The 19,009-nt window shown below is 49.5% G+C and overlaps 9 protein-coding genes across 9 annotated transcripts; 5 read left to right on the top strand and 4 right to left on the bottom strand.

Moving 5' to 3' along the window:
* Nucleotides 1-1,200: 1,200 nt before the first annotated feature.
* Nucleotides 1,201-2,213, top strand: LY89DRAFT_735436 (uncharacterized protein; the record flags this gene model as incomplete). The annotated part of the gene is made up of 4 exons (XM_018220012.1): nucleotides 1,201-1,560; nucleotides 1,631-1,718; nucleotides 1,781-1,865; nucleotides 1,937-2,213. The coding sequence occupies 4 exons, from the start codon at nucleotides 1,201-1,203 to the stop codon at nucleotides 2,211-2,213; spliced, it is 810 nt and encodes a 269-aa protein (XP_018069669.1).
* Nucleotides 2,214-2,590: 377 nt separating this feature from the next.
* On the bottom strand, nucleotides 2,591-4,835 carry LY89DRAFT_686083 (MFS general substrate transporter). The gene is made up of 2 exons (XM_018215206.1): nucleotides 4,376-4,835; nucleotides 2,591-4,305 (listed from the first exon to the last, which is right to left on the bottom strand). The coding sequence occupies exons 1-2, from the start codon at nucleotides 4,663-4,665 to the stop codon at nucleotides 3,012-3,014; spliced, it is 1,584 nt and encodes a 527-aa protein (XP_018069668.1). The 5' UTR covers nucleotides 4,666-4,835; the 3' UTR covers nucleotides 2,591-3,011.
* Nucleotides 4,836-5,801: 966 nt separating this feature from the next.
* Nucleotides 5,802-9,040, top strand: LY89DRAFT_588283 (putative metalloprotease; the record flags this gene model as incomplete). The annotated part of the gene is made up of 3 exons (XM_018209472.1): nucleotides 5,802-6,002; nucleotides 6,080-8,576; nucleotides 8,676-9,040. The coding sequence occupies 3 exons, from the start codon at nucleotides 5,802-5,804 to the stop codon at nucleotides 9,038-9,040; spliced, it is 3,063 nt and encodes a 1,020-aa protein (XP_018069667.1).
* A 104-nt stretch (nucleotides 9,041-9,144) lies between these two features.
* LY89DRAFT_686082 (DUF636 domain-containing protein) lies at nucleotides 9,145-10,144 on the bottom strand. The gene has a single exon (XM_018215205.1). The coding sequence runs from the start codon at nucleotides 9,946-9,948 to the stop codon at nucleotides 9,364-9,366; it is 585 nt and encodes a 194-aa protein (XP_018069666.1). The 5' UTR covers nucleotides 9,949-10,144; the 3' UTR covers nucleotides 9,145-9,363.
* A 152-nt stretch (nucleotides 10,145-10,296) lies between these two features.
* Nucleotides 10,297-11,376, top strand: LY89DRAFT_686080 (uncharacterized protein). Its single transcript, XM_018215204.1, has one exon. The coding sequence runs from the start codon at nucleotides 10,333-10,335 to the stop codon at nucleotides 11,284-11,286; it is 954 nt and encodes a 317-aa protein (XP_018069665.1). The 5' UTR covers nucleotides 10,297-10,332; the 3' UTR covers nucleotides 11,287-11,376.
* A 53-nt stretch (nucleotides 11,377-11,429) lies between these two features.
* Nucleotides 11,430-13,341, bottom strand: LY89DRAFT_648550 (ATP-dependent rRNA helicase spb4; the record flags this gene model as incomplete). Its single annotated transcript, XM_018212020.1, has 2 exons — nucleotides 11,430-13,121; nucleotides 13,171-13,341. 2 exons carry the CDS (start codon nucleotides 13,339-13,341, stop codon nucleotides 11,430-11,432), a joined length of 1,863 nt encoding a protein of 620 aa, XP_018069664.1.
* Nucleotides 13,342-13,581: 240 nt separating this feature from the next.
* On the top strand, nucleotides 13,582-15,136 carry LY89DRAFT_783476 (cytidylyltransferase; the record flags this gene model as incomplete). The annotated part of the gene is made up of 1 exon (XM_018222688.1): nucleotides 13,582-15,136. The coding sequence occupies exon 1, from the start codon at nucleotides 13,964-13,966 to the stop codon at nucleotides 15,134-15,136; it is 1,173 nt and encodes a 390-aa protein (XP_018069663.1). The 5' UTR covers nucleotides 13,582-13,963.
* A 1,164-nt stretch (nucleotides 15,137-16,300) lies between these two features.
* LY89DRAFT_108760 (putative biogenesis of lysosome-related organelles complex 1 subunit KXD1) lies at nucleotides 16,301-17,463 on the top strand. Its single transcript, XM_018205059.1, has 3 exons — nucleotides 16,301-17,016; nucleotides 17,065-17,217; nucleotides 17,332-17,463. The coding sequence occupies exons 1-3, from the start codon at nucleotides 16,682-16,684 to the stop codon at nucleotides 17,411-17,413; spliced, it is 570 nt and encodes a 189-aa protein (XP_018069662.1). The 5' UTR covers nucleotides 16,301-16,681; the 3' UTR covers nucleotides 17,414-17,463.
* Nucleotides 17,393-18,446, bottom strand: LY89DRAFT_108819 (uncharacterized protein). Its single transcript, XM_018205060.1, has one exon. It carries the CDS (start codon nucleotides 17,975-17,977, stop codon nucleotides 17,513-17,515), a length of 465 nt encoding a protein of 154 aa, XP_018069661.1. The 5' UTR covers nucleotides 17,978-18,446; the 3' UTR covers nucleotides 17,393-17,512.
* Between the last annotated feature and the right edge of the window lie 563 nt (nucleotides 18,447-19,009).

The raw sequence follows: 19,009 nt of genomic DNA, 5'->3' as shown, positions 1-19,009 counted from the left end.
TCACGCGGGGTTTGATCCTCGCTCTCGGTCTCGTTCTTGCGTCTGTCGTGCAGCAAACTGCAGCGCAACTGCATACCCTAAGTAGCGAACTCTTCGGCTTATCTTACCAGATGGGGTCATCTTTCCGCCTACAGTTACATCATTCATTGATCTGTCAACACTGAAGGAGGCGCTTGAGCAATTTTGCGAATCGTTCGGTATTCGGTAGGAAAGTGACGTTGAAACCGTGGAAGGGTTAAATCAAAGGCTCGAGCTCTCTGTGAGTTGCAGGCTCGAGTTGTTGGATCGTGCAGTACCTAGGTACCTAGGGATGGACCGTGATGCTTGTTTGCGGGTTCTGTCATCTCCCGGTTCATCCTCCTTTCGGGCCGCTCCGTGCCGTATAGGTGCTTGGATTACGAGATAGGTAGCCTATGCGGGGAAGTGGGGGCCAAAGCAGGGTCGCATTGACCGTGTTGTGACACAAGCTTTGCCAAGTAATACAGTCGGCTTCGTGTCAAAAAGCGAAGTCGCCTATTGCTTCATCACCGGGGTAATAGTTCCAAAAACAAGGGTCGACTCGTTTGTGGAGACTTTACTCAAGCAAGTAACGATTCACTAATTTTCTAAATATTATTGGATATTGCCCCCATGCAATCGAAGAAAAACTCGAAGGCTTGGAGCAAGTATTACCCTTGTGATGAAAGTATGACGCTCGTTAGTTGAAGGGCGCGGTATATGAAACAACAGGCGAAAGTACGAGCAGACCACTCGCTGGTGCTTGTTACAACGTAGCACAACTTAGCGTAGTATTTCTGCTGAGATGTGCTAGTGCTTATTGTATTATACTAATATCACGCAATATCAATGTCAATAGAGACAATCAGAGTCTCTATTAGGCAGTTAGATGCCTTACTTAGGCGGCAATTCTACAGAGACGTGCTGCTTGTGACCGATCATCACACCACCTATGCTGACGGATATACTACACGTCAAACTCAGAGGGAGTTGCCGTTTCCCCCGCCGTTCGACTTCCAGTATCAAGGCCGTAAGCCGACGGCGTCCTCCGTTTTGAAAAGCAGTAATCGACTTTTGCAGCAAACTGTAGGGAATCAAAACTGCTTGTATCGCTGGAATTACATCTCGATTCCTAAATAGTATCTGAGCAAGACCGTTATCATTGAAGGAATACCAGAGCCTAGAAAGAGCAACACAGCAACAATGGCCACTATTGACACTGATGATACGGTTATAGGGCAGATCCAGTATCTTGCCAGAGACGACCAACACCAGCTGGTGAAACCGTATTATCTGTACCTCGACTATGACTACGACCTTGCACCCACAAACACCACCGCCGACGACCGTCTCGTCCAGATCCGCAATGCTCGGAGTCTGGACATTCCAGCGAAAGAGATGTTCTTCCAGTGGGGCTTTGCTCAATTCCATCTTGATTGTCCTTTGACTCCCGAGGAGTATTGGTATAAGGAGAAAGTGGAAAAAATCCTATACCCGAAATACAAGTCGATTGCTCGGTCTCTGTTCCCAGATGCTGCGCGAGTTGAAGTCCTTGAGCACGCTGTAAGCGGATTAAAGACCCGAAGAAGATGGAGGGCTGAAGTCAAGAGGCTGATTGACTGACTGGAGCTAGACGCGCAAACGTCACCCTCGTTGGATGTCTGAGACTATAGAACGGCACCATCTCAAGACCAACCAACCGAGTGATTATGTGCACATTGGTACGTGCTCTTCATCGTTTATATAACCCTTTGAACTTCATCCGCTGATCGATTTGAGATAGATATGACGGCCTCCTCGGCTGCCAAATGCGCCATCAAGCAATTCAACATCCACCCGAAGGATTACTCCAGATTCGTCGTTATGAAGTAAATAAATTCTATCCCAATATCCCAGAAAACCGCTGTGTCCAGGATCTAGCTGATCTCCATCTCACCAGCATATGGAAACCAATAAAAGGACCCGTATACGACTTCCCGCTCACGCTCTGCGACCGCCGCACCGTGGACTACGTATCGCAGACCACGGCCATGGATGTCGTGACCAATAATTTCGCCAACGAGAATTCGCGCGTATATTTCGACGAGAAGCACGAGTGGTACTACTGGCACGGCTTGCAGGTCGATGAGGTGGTCGCTTTTATACAGGCTGATTCTGAATTGCCGAATCGAGCAGGTACGTATTATGGACTCTATATTTATCTTTGTCGTGTTTGATAGGAATTTGTCGATTGACACAGCTGGTGCAATGTAGGAGTTCCCCATACCGCGTTTCGAGATCCGAGGAATAGGGATAATACGCAGTTAAGGGAGAGTATTGAGGCGAGAGTTTTTGTTTATTTTGACTGAATCGAGAGACTCTGATGTATCCTAATCACACAATATATAGTGATGTAGAATGAGTAACGTACTTGATCAGTGACAGACAGGACTGCCGTCATGTGGTATAGATGCTTTGGAGACCTTAAGCCGCTAATAAACCCCTGTTTCTTCGATCTATTTGATCCTGTTCCTCACTTTATAATCTAAGAACGAGTATCCCTTCTCACGTTCGTATTCCTCGCTTAAGCGGACCGCTATTGAAATTGCCAAGACTTGATGATTTAATTATTTTAAGGAGTTGAGCACGAAGCTCCTATCTACGGCAGAAGTGCCAGTACTATACAGAATCTTCGTTCTCTTTTGAACTCATCGTTTGGACCCCGGATCCAACGTCTGAATACCTTAGATCACGGTGACATCGTTCCAAACAAAATGCCTGGACCGCTTCTTACCAAAACGAGCCCGTACAACACTGGTAGAAATCATCAGAGAGGAATGAGATCCCCCTAGGACCTCTATCAGAAGACTCCTAGTCTCGTGAACACACTTTGCTAACATTTTTCTGTGCAAGCGAGCTTGGCAAGCCTCAACCCGAAAGTCTTACGGCTCATAACACAAATGTTCTCTATCGCATACTGGTATATATCGCTTACTGATCAAGTACGTTAACGTTTGCTGTGGATGACAATCAATCTATCGTCCAGACTTTAAAACTCGTTCTTTACTGCGAAACCAGTCTCCGTATCTCATCAGCAAGGCCACCGGGGGAATGAAAGTGGCTGCGATGAATGCCAGAACAGTGTTACCCCAGCCCAACCCAATGCTTGAATATAAAGGAGGGCCGATCAACGGCAGGAAAGCTCCAGCAGTCGCTCGGAAGATCACACCAGCAGCTATACCAGATGCCCCATGGATCTTGTAAACGTCCACCACGTACGTTTCGACCGGGACGGTGGAGAGTGTCGTGCTGAATGCCGCAACAGCCGTTCCGATGAGCGGCACGATATATTGAACATGATACCTCAATGCCCATCCGTAGATGAGGAAGCCTATAGGAAGAATGATTGCGGCAGCAAGCAGATGCACCAGCCGAGCCTCCGGCTTGAATGCGTCGCCCTTCTTTTTCCGCTGGTGGATCACGTAGCGGTCTGAAGTGAGACTGTAGAAGATCAAAGAGATGGTGTTGCCGATGGCGAGACTCAAAAACGTCAAGCCGACAGAGCCGCGAGAAAAGACGGTGGGGTACGTTGACTCCATGGTTTCCGTGAGGGTGGCCAGGATCAACGAGAGTAAGCCGTATTTTAAGGCCATGTAGCTCGTCGTCAGCATGAGGATGGGAGAGTGGAGAAGGATCTGCATCGGCCTCAGAACGCTTTCGAGTATGGTGGATGCATCGACACGAGCTTGATGTTTGGAACGATACTTCTTGCCGTCCACGCTCTTCTTTTGTAACCGCGCCGCCTTCCGCCTCAGAATGACGACTGCGTACGTCTCCCGGAGCACGAGAAATAAGAACAAGCTGAAGAATCCGAGCACGATGGCCGCCAGCCAAATCGACCATCGCCAACCCAAGTCCTGTGCGATATACGCTCCTGCGACGGGCGAGATGAAATCTGCTAACATCGGAGTTCCCATGACCAATGACATGGTCACGCCGGTTTGTTCCATTTCGAACAAGTCCCCGACGATGGCGGGCCCGAGGGTGAGAATCGACAGGAAGCAGCCCGTTAAGAATCGGAACGCAATCACCATGGGAATGTTCCTGCTCAGGGCGCAAGCGACCAAGCAACAGAGCGCGAGGAAATTTCCAGTGTGGAAGACGGGAAGCCGGCCGAATCTCTCAGAGAGCGGCGCAATGAAAAAAGGGCCAATGGCTTCCCCGAGCTCCCAGATCGTGACGAGCAAGGTCTGGTCGAGCGTATTGTGCGAATGGAACTCTTGTAAGATCTGTGGCGCTGTGGGCGTGATCGTCATTGTTGCAAAGACACTAAGTAATTCGGTCAGTCGACGACGGCAGATATATAGAGACTGGCGAGAAAGAAAAAAAGGACGCTCACCTAACGAAACCCATCCACGAGATAGCGAAGACCATCAGCCATTTTCGCGTTGGCGACCAATTCAAAGGGTTTTCCGGGTCGTTCTCCTCGTAGTCTACGAGAACGACATCTGAATCCACGGGGACGACATCTGGATTGCTGTCTCCGATGGAACTTTCCAATGGCTGTTGGGCGAACTTTTCATTCTCGCTTCCCGACCCAGCCACGCTCTCTTTGCCTGACAATGTCTGCGGCTCGATCGAAGACAGAAGGGGGACTGGGTGGATGAGAGCGTTGTCGATGGAAGACATTGGTGTTCAGTGGGTGGCGTATGCAAACAGTGTTTATGCAATTGCTGAGAGAAGAAGCAGGAAGAAGCACATTGCGAACCAAAGCGAGCTTTTAAATGTGTCACAGGTGAAGAGATCTGATTCTGCTCAGCACTTGTTGGGCTTATATCACATGCTCTAGCTGTACATGGCCAGGTACGTAGCGAGTGACCTGCCCTGCCCTGGCGTCCCCTTTTCTAGGTTCTTTATAAACCTCTTTCTACTGTATAGGCACTAGGTCCGGGTAACGCCGCGGGCTATGATACCTACTAGGTAGGTAACACAACCGGGTGGGGTCCAGTGGAGGGGTGCGGCAAGCCGATGATTACTGCGGGGATTCTCAGCCGAGGATTCTTACCTATGCTTTACAAGCGTCAGCCACCGGAAGCTTTTACTGCAACCCTATTTTTGATGTGGCCCACACGCTCTTGATCGGGTTTAGACCAGAATTGGCAAGAACAGACATGCACTCGTGCGGTCAGGAAGTCTGTCCCCATGCTAGCGTATTTACATTTCCCAGGGGCCATTATTCGTCAGGGATTTTTCATGTTCTATTGAACGGCTAACACAGAGACAGACTTCCTGCCGCACGAGTACCCCCGTACTGTAAGATTTCCCTGCGCCAGTCTGGTCCTAAAGTCAGCACCTCTAAGGGATGGAGGGGGTGACTCCTTCGTCGACTCGTCAGCGGTTCGTGGGCTGAAATGAGAATGCTCAAACTGCGCTTACTCGCATATGGAGCGTCATCGCCAGATTTCATTTTTCAAATGTGCAGCTTCCTGCTTTTGCATGCAACATTGAATCCTTCCCTATACCAACCTCAGTTGTTTTCTCGTCTCTCCGTGAGCTTCAGACCTGGTCGTCGACGGAGCCGCTCAAACTTTGAGGTTCAGTAGAACCTTCAAGGTCATCATCGCTCTCATTATCTTTTGTCCGTCCCTGTCTTAGCATAAAGTATAAAGTATACTGCCGCAATTTTAGCTTCCAGTTATAACGCACTTAGTTTTCTATTGCACCTAGTCACAAGAGAGGTATCACAGAGAACATACGCTACAAACACAGGGCGAACCATGGGGGAAGCACTTCCTCCCGGCTCTGTTGAGTTCATCTCGGACACAATGGAGAAGCCGCTGATGGACGATCGATCGTACCGGGTGATCCAATTGCCCAATCAATTGGAGATTCTTTTGATCCAGGATCCAGACACTGATAAAGCAGCTGCTGCGATGGATGTCAACGTTGGTAGCTTCAGCGATCCGGATGATCTGCCGGGGACCGCGCACGCAGTAGAACATTTCTGTTTCATGGGTACGAAGAAGGTGAGTGACTGATATACAGACATATTGGAAACCCAATAGCGTATTGACGAAACATATACTGACATTGCTTCGCCCAGTATCCAGGAGAGAACGAATATAACACGTACTTAACTAAGTATGGTGGTTACTCCAACGCCTACACGGCCTCGACATCGACCAATTACTATTTCGAACTGTCTGCGAGTTCGACATCTAATAGTACGGGCTCATCCGCAAATGTAAAGCAACCCAATGTTCCAATCGCCAAAGACAAGGCTCCTCTCTATGGCGCTCTCGATCGTTTCGCGCAATTCTTCATCCAGCCACTCTTTCTCGCCGATACCCTAGATCGCGAACTCCGTGCTGTGGAATCAGAGTATAGGAAGAATCTTCAGAGCGACGCGTGGCGGCTCCTACAAGTGAGCCGCAGCACTGCGAGTGAGAAACATCCCATCCACAAATTCGCTGCCGGCAATTATCGGTGTTTGTTTGAGGAACCGGTGTCACGGAGCGTCGATATCCGGAAGCGCTTCATCGACTTTTATGAGGCTTATTATTCGGCCAACCGTATGAAGCTCGTCGTTCTGGGTAGAGAGTCACTTCAGGAATTAGAGAGCTGGGTTCAGGAGCTCTTCTCTGACGTACTGAACAAGAACCTCCCCCGTTTCAGATGGGACGGTCCACCAGCCCTAGGTGAGCCGGAGCTCATGACTCAAACCTTTGTGAAGCCGGTGATGGAGCAAAGACTGTTAAATATTGATTTCACGTACCCCGATGAAGAAGCACTCTGTGCCTCCCATCCCAGTCGATATCTGGGACATCTCATTGGCCATGAGGGCCCTGGCAGTGCTCTTGCTTATCTGAGGGAGCTGGGTCTCGTGGAGTCTTTGTTCGCAGAGGCTTCTCCTCAGTGTCCCGGCACAGCAATTTTCTGTATTGAAACCCGACTCACCGAAAAGGGCATTCAGCAATACCGGGAGGTCCTCAAAATCATATTCCAGTATATTGCTATGCTGAAAGAGAACCCGCCACTTGCCTGGATTTCGGACGAAATGAGCCGCTTGGCTGAGGTGGAGTTCAAGTTCAGGCAGAAAACCCCTCCATTCCGATTTGTGAGCCGTCTGGCCCAGCTCATGCAGCAAGCTTGTATACCACGCGAGCATTTACTGAGCCCTTCCCTCATTCGCAAGTTTGATCCGGAAAACATCGAGCGCGGCTTGTCCTATCTACGTCCTGATAATTGTCGATTCTTTGTTGTTGATCAGCAGTTTCCAGGAGATTGGGATGCAAATGAAAAATGGTACGAGACCGAATACAAGCTCGAAAAGATTCCCGAAGATTTCATGCAAGATCTCTGGGCAGCCGCTCAGGCTCCGGTCACAGAGAGGCCCTCTGAACTTCACTTACCAGCTGTGAATGAATTTGTTCCGGAACGATTAGAGGTTGAACGGAAGGATGTCACAGAACCAGCTCGGCACCCTACATTGATCCGCTCTGACGACAATGTTCGTGTGTGGTTCAAAAAGGACGATCAATTCTGGGTGCCTAAAGCCAATATCAGACTCTTGCTTCGGTCCCCCGTGGCCTCTCTCACTCCTATGAATGCCGTCATGACCCGTTTATACGTTGATTTGGTCGAAGAAAGCCTCAATGAATACGCTTACGACGCGGATATAGCTGGTTTGACCTATAGTCTATCCGAAAGCGCACAGGGATTGAATATAGAAATCGACGGTTTCAACGACAAGATGTCGGTGCTTTTGGAAAAAGTATTACTGGGAGTACGAGATTTGGAAATCAAGCAGGAACGATTCGACGTGGTCAAGGAGAGAGTGAGGAAAGCGTATAAGAACTTTGAATACAGGGATCCGTACCGACAAGTCAATGCCTTCTCGCGCATGTTGATCAGTGAAAGATCTTGGGCTCCCTTTCAAATGCTCGAGGAGCTTCCAGCAGTAACAGCGGAGGACATGCGCTCGTACTTTCCCGAACTGCTGCGACAGATGCACATTGAGATCCTCGTCCATGGCAACTTGTATAAAGAAGACGCGCTAACCATTACAAAACTTGTGGAGTCAGCACTCAGCCCACGTCGATTACCAGAGAGCCAGTGGCCGTCACGCCGCGCCATTGCGCTACCAAGCGGAGCAAACTACTTATACGAATGGGTACTGAAGGACCCGGACAACGTTAATCATTGTCTCGAGTATATCATCTCAGCCGGCTCTGTCTCGGATCGTTCACAACGAGCCAAGCTGCTACTTTTTGGCCACATTGCCAACGAGCCGTGCTTCAACACGCTGCGGACAATAGAGCAGCTCGGATACATCGTCAGCTCGGATGCAAGCGTCTATGTGACGGTCGGCACATGGCGCATCCTCCTGCAGAGCGAGAGGGATTGCAAGTACCTCGAAGAGCGTTGTGATGCATTTTTGGTGAAGCTTGAGCAGGATTTGTGTGCGATGACCGACGAAACGTTCGAGGAGCATAAGATTGGATTGATCAACAAACGCTTGGAGAAAGTGAAGAACTTGAGTCAAGAGACGTCGCGCTTCTGGACTCATATTACGAGTGAGGTGTTTGACTTTGAGCAAGGTACGTTTGCTACTTTGCAAATCCTTCCCATATACGTAACCTGCACTCTTACTTTTCGTCCCTGTATATTGACTAAGCCGATTGACTAAATCTCAATAGTCTATCGCGACGTCGAAAACATTGAACCACTTACGAAGAACGACATACTCGAATTTTTCAACCTGTACATCCATCCCTCTTCTTCAACTCGCGCGAAAGTGTCCGTACATCTCATTGCACAGGCATCTACTGGAGCTTCTGCAGCAGCAGAAGACAGTGCCGCCGTTGAAGAGAACCCTAACGTAGCGTTGCGTACAGAGCAAGACGTTGTTGCAGCCAATCGACATGAGCCTTCAGTGTCCAGCGCGAAGATTCCCGTCAAGGTTGAAGATGTTAAAGCATGGAAGGCAAGTCTGCACCTGTCGGCGGCTGCAATACCAGTGACGAGCCTAAGCGAATTCGAGGAGTTTAGCTCGAAGCTATGATGTCCCTTTTCAAGTTCTTGATTCGGCCCAGTACTAGAGCCATCAGTACCCAGTGGCAGTGGCATCGTTATCTTCCAGTAGAGAGCAGTCTTGCAAGTTTGATCGTTACCTTTTGATTCCCTTCCATAGAGGATTATAGGGAAGCTCTTGAAGAGACAGAGTGCAAGGGCGATATGAGCGTTCGTCATTCATACAGATACAGCAAATTTTTTGCGTATGGTACGTTGCAGACCATTTGGGTCAAATTTCAGATACCAATGGACACTCTAGGCTCTGGGGTTCTGCACATTGGCTTCAATGACCCTCCTACCCTTCTCAACCGGTCAATAACTCCCACCATAATGCGGTCTATCCCATCTTTCCTCCTTCTTCTCCCCAAGCTCACTCCGATCATCAAAATACTGCACTCTCTTCTCCTCCGTGAGGACACGTAGATCGAAATCCTCTCTCGCATCAATCGTAGTCCCATTAACCGAAACATACGGTCTCGTCTCCATCCCTCCATCCCACTTCGCTTGCCAAACTTCCCTCTTCCCTTCCTCGCCTGGCACATCCACGACGGTGGTCTCGCCCACGCCACTAAACGTAAAGCACCGCACTCCACATTTGGGACAGAAGTAGAATTTCCGCTTCTTCTCGCAGCAGAAGTAGGTACTCAAATCACGATCCGGATCCAGTGGTGACAGGAGCATGAAATCATCGCGAGGATGCGCCGGATGCACGTGAAAGAAGTTCATCTTGTAACACGTGCGGCAGTTACAGCGGTAGACCTCCTGTCCGGTGTGTGGTGGTGGCGGATGAGATGACGAGAATGGGTGTGGAAGGATGAGGAAGACGATGTACTGCGTGAATCCGCAGTGGCAGGATCCGGGGCATGCTTGTCTCTTTGGCGCTGCTGTCTCGGACATCTTGGGGAGTGAGAGAGAGGTCTTGGAGTAAAGTCATGATCTAGAGAGGCGGATTGGTTAATCGTGGAATCGAAGAGTGCAAGGTGCTATAAGTACCTATAGTACGAGGGACCTTTGCTTTTCAAAATTGGATGGGGACTAGATAGTAGGTGGCGTTGACAAGAGACAAAGCAGAAATGCAGACAGTTTTAATCAATATCCAATAGTCCCCTCCAAAGGCGTGAAGCAGACATGGAAAGAAGAGACGAGGAGGTACGTTAGACAATCTCCACTAATCCAAATTCAGCCTAGCCTCACCTCTCAAGGCAGAGATTCAGCCTCGTCTTCTCCCACTCCCTTTCCACTCTCCCACCACTAAAATTATCTATTCCAACCCAGCCCAACATGGATTTCGACGAACTCCACGAAGACGCTTCTGCCATGGCGGCAGCAATGGGATTCTCCACCTTCGGATCCCACAAACCGCCCGCAAAGAAACGCAAATTCAATCCTGCGACCGACGCATTTGTGTCCGGCCAAGAACTAGAAAGCATCGATCGCGGGGGCAAGAAGGGGAAGGGGAGTGGTGGGAATACGATGCCGTTGGGGAAAGTGAGGCAGTTTGGAGTTGAGAGAAGGAATGAGGATGAGATTGGGTTGGATGTTGATGATGAGGAGGACGGGGAAAGTTTTGCGACGACAAGAATCGACCTTCCGGCAGAGAGGAATCATGTAGAGGTTTCTGGAAACGGTGCTATGAGATCAGAGCGGCGAGAAGGAGGCACTACAGACAAGGAGCGTTTGCCTATAAGGAGAGCTTCTCACAATGGAGGAAATGAGGACGAGATTGGTTTGGACGAGGACGAAGACGGGGTTATGGAGAAAGCTCAAAACGAGGAGGAGAATGATGGACCAGCTTATATCGTTACCAGCGAACCTGCTCCAATCGAGGCAGTACCGCCTCTAGATCCAGAAGCTGTCGAGATGCAAGCACGAATCGATGCTTTACTGGCTAGTATAGAGGAAGGTCCACCTCCAGAAGAAAATCCTATCACACAAAGTCATCTTCCACCTCCTCCACTAGACCTGCCCGCCAAACCGACGTTTATGGACCAAGGCTTTGGTGTGGGTAGCCAGAGAGGCGGACGTGGGAGGCAGGGGAGAGGGGCGTTTAGTGATACGGCGAGCGTAGCGAGTTCCAGACAGAGTCACGGAGAGAAAAATCCGAGGTGGTTTGAGGGGTATTATGATCCGACTTTTAATGAGAATCCGTGGAGGGTATTAGAGGTCGAGAAAGGCATGGAGTCGGTGGGGACGTGGCTGGGTTTGAAGGATAGACCTGGGCTGTCGCACGAATAGGATGTACATGAGGTGATGTACGCACTCGACAGAGATAGTAACATAATTAGCAAGCACCACGGGTGTGACAGAGGGAACGGTTATTTTGGGTATCAATTAATTGCTATACCTATACAATCAAAGTTTCCTCAGATGATGCCCAATCAATCGTCAAAGCCCTGAAACTCATCTTCTTCCTCCAGCTTCTTTCGCTTGACTTGCTCAATGAGGTCCTGCAACTCTCTCTCCTTAACCTTCTCCTCTTCTGTCATCACAGCCAACCTCTCTGCTTCCTTCTTCCTCCTCTTCTTTTCTCTCCTAGCCTCTTTCTCATCTTGTTGCTCATGCTTGTGACTCCAAGCCTCTCTCTCCTTCCGCTTCTTGATCTGCTCTTCACTTGGCACATAAGGGGCTTTCGTCTTCTCCTCTTCCACTGCCACCCTTCTCGCCTTTTCACGAGCTTTGTCTTTGTAGGCATATTCTGACATGTCTACCTTGACACCCAGACTCTTATCCCCTTCCCATTTTTTAAGCTCTGGCATCTTTGGTAGCCGTATCAAGCCCCAGGAGTTGCCGAGTTCAGTCCAAACAAGATCTGCGACTCGGAAAATACTGCTAGCTTGGTGCTTCGAATATGCTCTAACCCAGCTGACGAAAGCTCGCTGACCTTTGTCGTAAAGTGCTCGATCAGCCAAGACTTCTTTTCGCATCTTGGAAATCGTCTTGTTTACATCTTCATCCGTTACGAAAATTGTTGGTTTTTTGAGAAGGGCAATTGGAGTTTTTCTGATCTCGAGGAATGGGATGTAGTCTTCCTCTCGACCTGGTTGGAGGAAGATGACACTTAGTCCTTTCCTCCCTGCTCGCCCTGCACGCCCACATCGGTGGATGAATACTTTGGGATCACATGGTGGATCTATCTGCACGACTAAGTCGACTTGCGGTATATCAAGCCCTCTTGCTGCAACATCTGTAGTGAGTAGGATGGTGGGGCTGACGGCGCTGATATATCTTGCGAAATTCTTCTGGCGCACATTTGGTGGATGTTTTCCATGAAGTGGTATCAAGGAAAACTGGTCTGGCAATAGGGCGGAGAGTATATGTTGAAAGTAGTCGACTGCAGCGCATGTCGAGAGATACACTATACTCTTTTGAGGTGTAGGATCCAACTTCGATAGTAGTGATATCAGAGCGGGGAATTTGTGAGTTGGAGGAGTCAGCAAGTACGACATCTGTAGGCTGGCTGGCGTCCTGTTGTCATCTCCAGAAGCCCCTCTGACCTTCACAGCAATCTTGACTGGGTTTCTAAGACCGACTCGAACAATCTCTCCAACTGCCTCGCTAACACTTGCACTGAAAAGTCCCGTCCTTCTCTGTTTTGGTAGACGAGCAAGTATTTTCTGTAGGTCATCCTTGAATCCGAGATCCAATAACCTATCTGCCTCGTCTAAGACAAGGACTTCGAATGAAGATTGAGGGCAGTGGACGTGCGGAGAGGTAAGAAGTTCTAACAGTCGCCCAGGAGTAGAGATTAGAAGATTCGGGCTATTTTTCAGAAACCTGCTGAGGTCTTGTGCCGGTGTAGTAGTGCCTCCAAGCAGGAGCTGGGGAAGGACGGTAAGAGTCGACGTGGATCTTTTGGCATTGCCTTCTTCTGATGGATTCAATGCTTGCGAAGAAGGTTCGTGAAAGGCTAGTATGGAAAGTAGGACAGAGTGTATCTGTGTCGCAAGTTCTCGGGTTGGGGACACAATAATTGCTCCGACGTGATGTTTCTTGACGGGCTCCTCAAGTCGCAGTAGCTTTTCAATTACAGGAATGAGGAAAGCAAGAGTCTTCCCACTCCCAGTTACAGCCTAGAGCATATCAGCCGGAGCCTCATTGAACGTATGCCAGTTGTTTTACCTCTACCACGACGTCTTTATTCCCTGCGAAGAGGGGTATCGTTGAGGCTTGAACAGGAGTCATTTTGCCAAAGCCCATGGCGGTAATTGCATCGAGAATCCATTCTGCCAGAGGAGGAGTCAAGGCATCCCAAGCTCGGGGATCCTTCTTTGGGGCAGTATCTGGAGCCATGTTGTATGTGGATGTAGTTAGGTCGTCGCGGACATTGAATCGTCTCAAAAATTTATTTATCTCTTTCTTATCGATAAGGGCTAGCTTGTTCTTGAGTCGCATTTCCTTGCCACACCACGTCAATAAACAATCAGTTGCGAAGCGTCATAGCCTTATTTTGGTACACAAAAATAAAGCAGATGCCACATACTGCTGAATTTTGATGCAATATAATTTCTGTCCTCTTCATTATCATCTGTGCCAAATTTCACGCAGCTGACCTGTTCACATGTGATTTTGACACCTGTCGTGTGCTTAGGTAACCTGTTAACGGGTCAGATAACGATTCAGGGAAAATTGACTGAGACCTTCTCTCGTCACTCACCACCCTTCTCCATATCAGTCCTGCGTGCCACATCACGGCGCAAAGCAGGTCACCATATCTTCCTCTAATCATGCAGCGCTGTCCGCGCCTTTCTCTTCACTGGACTCGATAGCCTTCTTTAACTCATTTCCTTTCACGATTCGCGCTTCTAGGAAAGATAAACATCTCCACTCTACGAAATTCTGGCTTCTTCAAGTTCCTGATATTGCGGGCTTATTTACTGGCGTTGTCCGGAGACCTCTTCTGCCTCCGTTCAAGATGTCACCTTCTTCGAATTCGATTCCGGCGACTCCGAGAGTCATCAGCCCTTCACCAACACCCTCAGAGTCGCGAGATTCCGCGGATGGCTACTTTGGCCCTATGACTAGATCTGCGAGGAAGAAACAAGCGGCAGCTTCTCAGGTTCCGATCAATGAGGAGATCGACGAGGACGACGAGGTCAATGCAGAGCTTAGGAGGGCGAGATCCAAAAGTCGAAGTCCCATGAGAGTACGGAGAATGTCTGGTCTCACCGCTGTCACCAAAGCGCCAACCAAGACGGACTCGATTTTACCCTCGAAACCGGTGCAGAATGGGAAGGCTACAAATGGCCATCTCTCGCCTGACAGCGCAAGTGGTTCAGGTTGGAGTTGGAGGGACATCAGTCGAAGCCCCAGTCCCCTGGGCCTCATCCCAATTCACAGACATTTCAGAGTCTTTGTGCACAAACACGAGGTACCCAGGAAGCTCTTACATGTGTCTATTGGATTTTTCACTACCTGGCTATACGTCTCCGGCGCTCAGACTACTACCATCGCTCCGTACTTGATGTCAGCCTTGGCCCCAATTACTGCTGTGGACTTTGCACGACACAGATATGCATCTTTCAACCGATTGTATGTTCGTGTGCTTGGGGCGCTTATGCGGGAAACCGAGTATGCTGGGTGGAATGGGGTCATCTGGTATCTACTCGGTGTGTGGATCGTCTTATCGTTTTTCCCAAAGGACGTCGCTATAATGGGAGTGCTACTTCTCAGCTGGTGCGATACAGCTGCTAGCACGTTTGGACGAGCTTATGGACGCTATACACCACGTATCAGAAAAGGAAAGTCGTTGGCAGGGTCACTCGGGGCATTTGTAGTGGGAGTCCTCACAGCAGTCTTCTTTTGGGGTTGGCTTGCACCGCGAACAAGTCCGTATGCGGATGATATCAATTTTCCATTCATGTTCACAGGGACTTTATCGTTGCCCGCCCCTCTTCGAGACTTGATCGGAATTACTAAGGCTCAGGGAAGCATCAGTGGAGGATTGGCTCTGGGAATCATGTCACTCTGGACTGGGTTTGCGGCGTCTGCGAGCGAGTTGGTTGATTTATTCGGATGGGATGACAACTTGACGATACCGGTACTCAGTGGCATGGGGATGTGGGGATTCTTAAAGATCTTTGGTTAGATGTACAGATTGCGGACCAGTCTACAGTTCCCTCCCCAGTATAGACGTTTGTAGGGAAGGATCAGGCGTTTGGTGGGACAGGTAGCGTGCATTAAAGCGGAATGGAAACTCTAATGTCTCAAGGTAACGCAGCCTGCAAGAAGCATGTGGAGATTCGCTGGTCGTGCAGTGCATCAGATTGCTCCGAACTTCTGCTTATGGTGTCGGAGGCACTCGTTGCCCACTCTGCTTCTGATCTTCTCCCAAGGCAACACAATTTTGCCTCGTGAGCCTCATTGGTCCACGAGTCCTCCAGTGAAGCAGGCCTGCGAGTAATCGGTTGCGCACCGTTTGAATCGCCGCCTGGCACTGCTGGCTGGGAGTTGCCTGCGTGCGTGCTGCAGATACACCTCAGGACGACCGAGCAGACGGGATGGGATGAAGGGAGGGCTCCCTGCCCTGCCCTACCAGGCTTCGGCTTCTAGAACGATCATAGCAATCTCATAGACTTTTCGCCTTTCTCCTCTGATATGCTCGCGGTGGCTGTCGTCGGCACCCGCATCGCAACGCCATCCTGTGATCAATCACTAGCTGGTTCTGGCACTTGAGGTGTTCGCTGGATTCGCTGGGTTTGCTGCACGCCCAATGACGATCCTGTGTGCCAGGGGTCGAGAGCAAAAAAGATTTCGAAGCGAATGAACAACGCAACATACATACTCGCCTTCGATGCGTGTCTGCCCGATGAATGACAACTTCTCTGGCTCACATATTAGCCATCCAGCTTTTTTTCTTGCCCTCCACATACATCCACATTCTCATTCTGCCTTGCGGCCATGTCTCATCGCTGCTTTTGTGCGGGGCGGGTCAGCGCGCTTCTTCGTTTGAAAAAAACCACGGCGTAGTGCCTTGAAAATCCAAACCATGAGAATTCCTCTGCCCTCCCTCCCCATATCCAGCCAATGCCTATCGACTTCGGCACATGTAATGGCATGACGGCTATCTCTGAGCAATAGAAATTCCAGTCCAGACCAATCCGCCCCGGCTCCGTAAGCCAGAATTCCAGGGATCACCCCATCGTCGATACTCTCTCCAAGCTTGGGAGGGCTCGGGACAAACGTAAGAGGGCGGGAGTGCGGATCGGAGACGTTGGTGGCATGAAACTAGTGAGGAAGTCCAAGAATGATCAGCCTATCTTCATCCTCCTCGAGCGGGGTCATAGATACGGAGTCTGAACGATGGGGTCAAGTCCATCCCCCTCAATCTCCTTCGATGGTTGGTAGATACTCAAGCGAGAAGGGTTCTGAAAAGGTATAAAAGGGAGGTCGAAAGACCTTTTGGAGAGATTTCCTTTCTCTTTCCTTTCCATCAGTTTGCACACTCTCAGACCTCACTGCCTTACAAACACTTTGTCTTACAAGTTAAGCCTCACTTTGCCTTACTAGAAACATATACTCATACATATACCTACCTCTTACATCCCCTTTTACCACATCACACCTCAACACACACAACACTTCTCAACTACTTACCACTTTGTTGTCAGTTGACATTTACTCACTTTTCACAATGGCATACCAATCAACTTACTACCAAACCACCTCCCTCCCCATTGCCGTTCCTCACAAACAGCAATATGCGTATGCTCCCGCCACTCATGGCTACGCAGTCTCTGGTTATGCAGTCTCTCCACCTGAGGCTCCCGAATCTGTCACCACAGGTTCTGGAACCTACGGTCATTCTGCCTACTCTGCGACTTCCAGCAGTTACGCCGGAAGCTCAAGCGAGTACGATAGCACGTCTTCCGCCAACGGCGTAGATATGCAAGAGTACATGCAAGATCGTTTCCAGGGCGCATTCGATCCTCTCCCGCTTGATCGCACTTTGGCTGTTCAAGCGCAAACGTAAGTTCCACTCTCTGCGATTGGCAAACACTCGCTAATCTGGAGCAGCTCAGGATTGTTGAATGCCAAGCACCGAGAACTTCTCGATTTGCAAGCATTGGCGCAACAGCGAATTGCAAAGTCAAGAGCCAGATTGGCTGAAGGCTATCAAGATGCTAAGGAGGTGAAGAGGGATTTGGAGTGGACTCAAAAGCGCGTTTCGTAAGTCTTCACAATTTCGCCAATTCTCGCTTGCAGCGACTTCTCCAGGGGAAGCGCAATCAGAGCCATTTTCTACCTTATTGCTATTGAACAGTCTACTAACAGCATTTCCAGATCAATGAAGACCAAGGCTTCTCGCAAACACCCAGCAGAATACCGACAAGCGCGAGCCCGCTACCCATCGCCAGAATACTAAGCATTTCTGCCTGTCCGCCAAAAATACCCATTTCCAAAAGTGGAAGTTTATTGTCATCGTCGCTTCTTCTCCTCTATTTACTTCCTTCATGTACATATCTTATTTCCTTGCAAGCAGGACATGTCGTTGGTGGTGGGCGGCTAATGGGTCGCTTCCCCACACTGCTGCTTTACAGCGCGCGTATTCCACACGCAGGCTACGACCGTTATGACTTATGATTGGACGCTGGGATGATTGCGTGGTTCCACGGCGGCGGGCGCTGCGCTGCAGAGGCGCTGAGTGCAGTAGCTCCCGGATTGGTGTGTGCGGCCATTGTTGCATATGCCAGTCACAGTGCGCTCCTGGCCGGCCGTTCTGCGGGACGGGCGGGTGTGCCTGGGCTTCTGCGGTGCGTCGCGCCTCTGGTGGATCGCCAGGACGGGGTGGTACGTGCAGGTGGTCTGGGTGATGGGTGTGATGCGTGAGAGGGGCCACAGAACCTCTTACTCGATCTGGGCGGTTTCTTACTGCTTCTGGAGGGTATGTTGCTGTTTCAGGGAAAGCGTGGTCTTCTTTTTGGCGCATTATTCTTGGATTTCCTGCCTGAAAGGGCTGGGTATGCTTGTTTTAGTAATTCACGTGTTTTTTATGCTGTTGTGAGCTCTAACGAGATGCTGTGAGTGGTGAGATGTGTCTGGGGTGAAGTCAGATATGCCTTGTTTTGGTCTAGAGGTTGTAGCGTAACTCAAGCGTGATTGATTGCTGAGACAATGCCTGTGATAGTGGCTTCTTCCCGTCCCCTCGTGATCTGATATCCTGGAGAAAATAGGGGGGAGATGGTGCAGATGAGTCAGCATGGGGGATCGGTTGACATCGCGAGACTGTGATCGTTTGTGGACCACTCACGTGGAGGGTTGCTATATGTGATCCACTATGTGAAAGATAGATATTGCAAGCCCTAAAAGATACAAGGATTATTGGGATTGAGAAATCTGACAAGTCATTCTGCTTTAATTTATTCTCGAGCTCGAGCGAGGTGCGGCTCAAACAAGATCAACGTCTCTTCACTGTAGGATGTATTATGCAGGTACATATCAACATCAAGAAGGATGAAATGACTAGACATATAGATGTTGTTATTACAGAAAGCCCCGACGACCGCGGTTGACTTGAGTCCGGATCTTCGAGAAGTAACAAAGTCAATTGATTTGGAGACATCTGTGCTAGAATGAAGACATTGAGGAACGTTGAAGAAGAGAGTGCTACGAATAGACGACTAGTTTGCAAAGGCCATGTAGACTTGGCTATTCTGTTTCAATGCTCGGAGTTATCGTTCAAGAGAGCAGATGACGTTGACGGTGCGGCACAAAATGCACGAGACGGGAACAATTTGCACAAATAAGCGACCATGGAGAATGCGACTTTTTGACAGTGACATCATGCTTCAACTTTGTTTGCAGTTCTAACATTGAGAGCATTAATGACATGGAGTAGACTTAGCGACTGAATCGAGGACTTCACTCGAGCATATTCAATGCATCAATGTACCTTGTACATTATTTCGCAATCGCAACAAGGCTGATTCGAGATACAGCAGCTCACATCAAAAGCTGATGA

The sequence above is a fragment of the Mollisia scopiformis genome (assembly GCF_001500285.1).
Source record: "Mollisia scopiformis unplaced genomic scaffold LY89scaffold_15, whole genome shotgun sequence".
NCBI classification, from domain to species: Eukaryota; Fungi; Ascomycota; class Leotiomycetes; order Helotiales; family Mollisiaceae; genus Mollisia; species Mollisia scopiformis.
The sequence above is the reverse complement of the archived record's forward strand: the minus strand, read 5'-3'. Positions and strand labels throughout refer to the sequence as shown.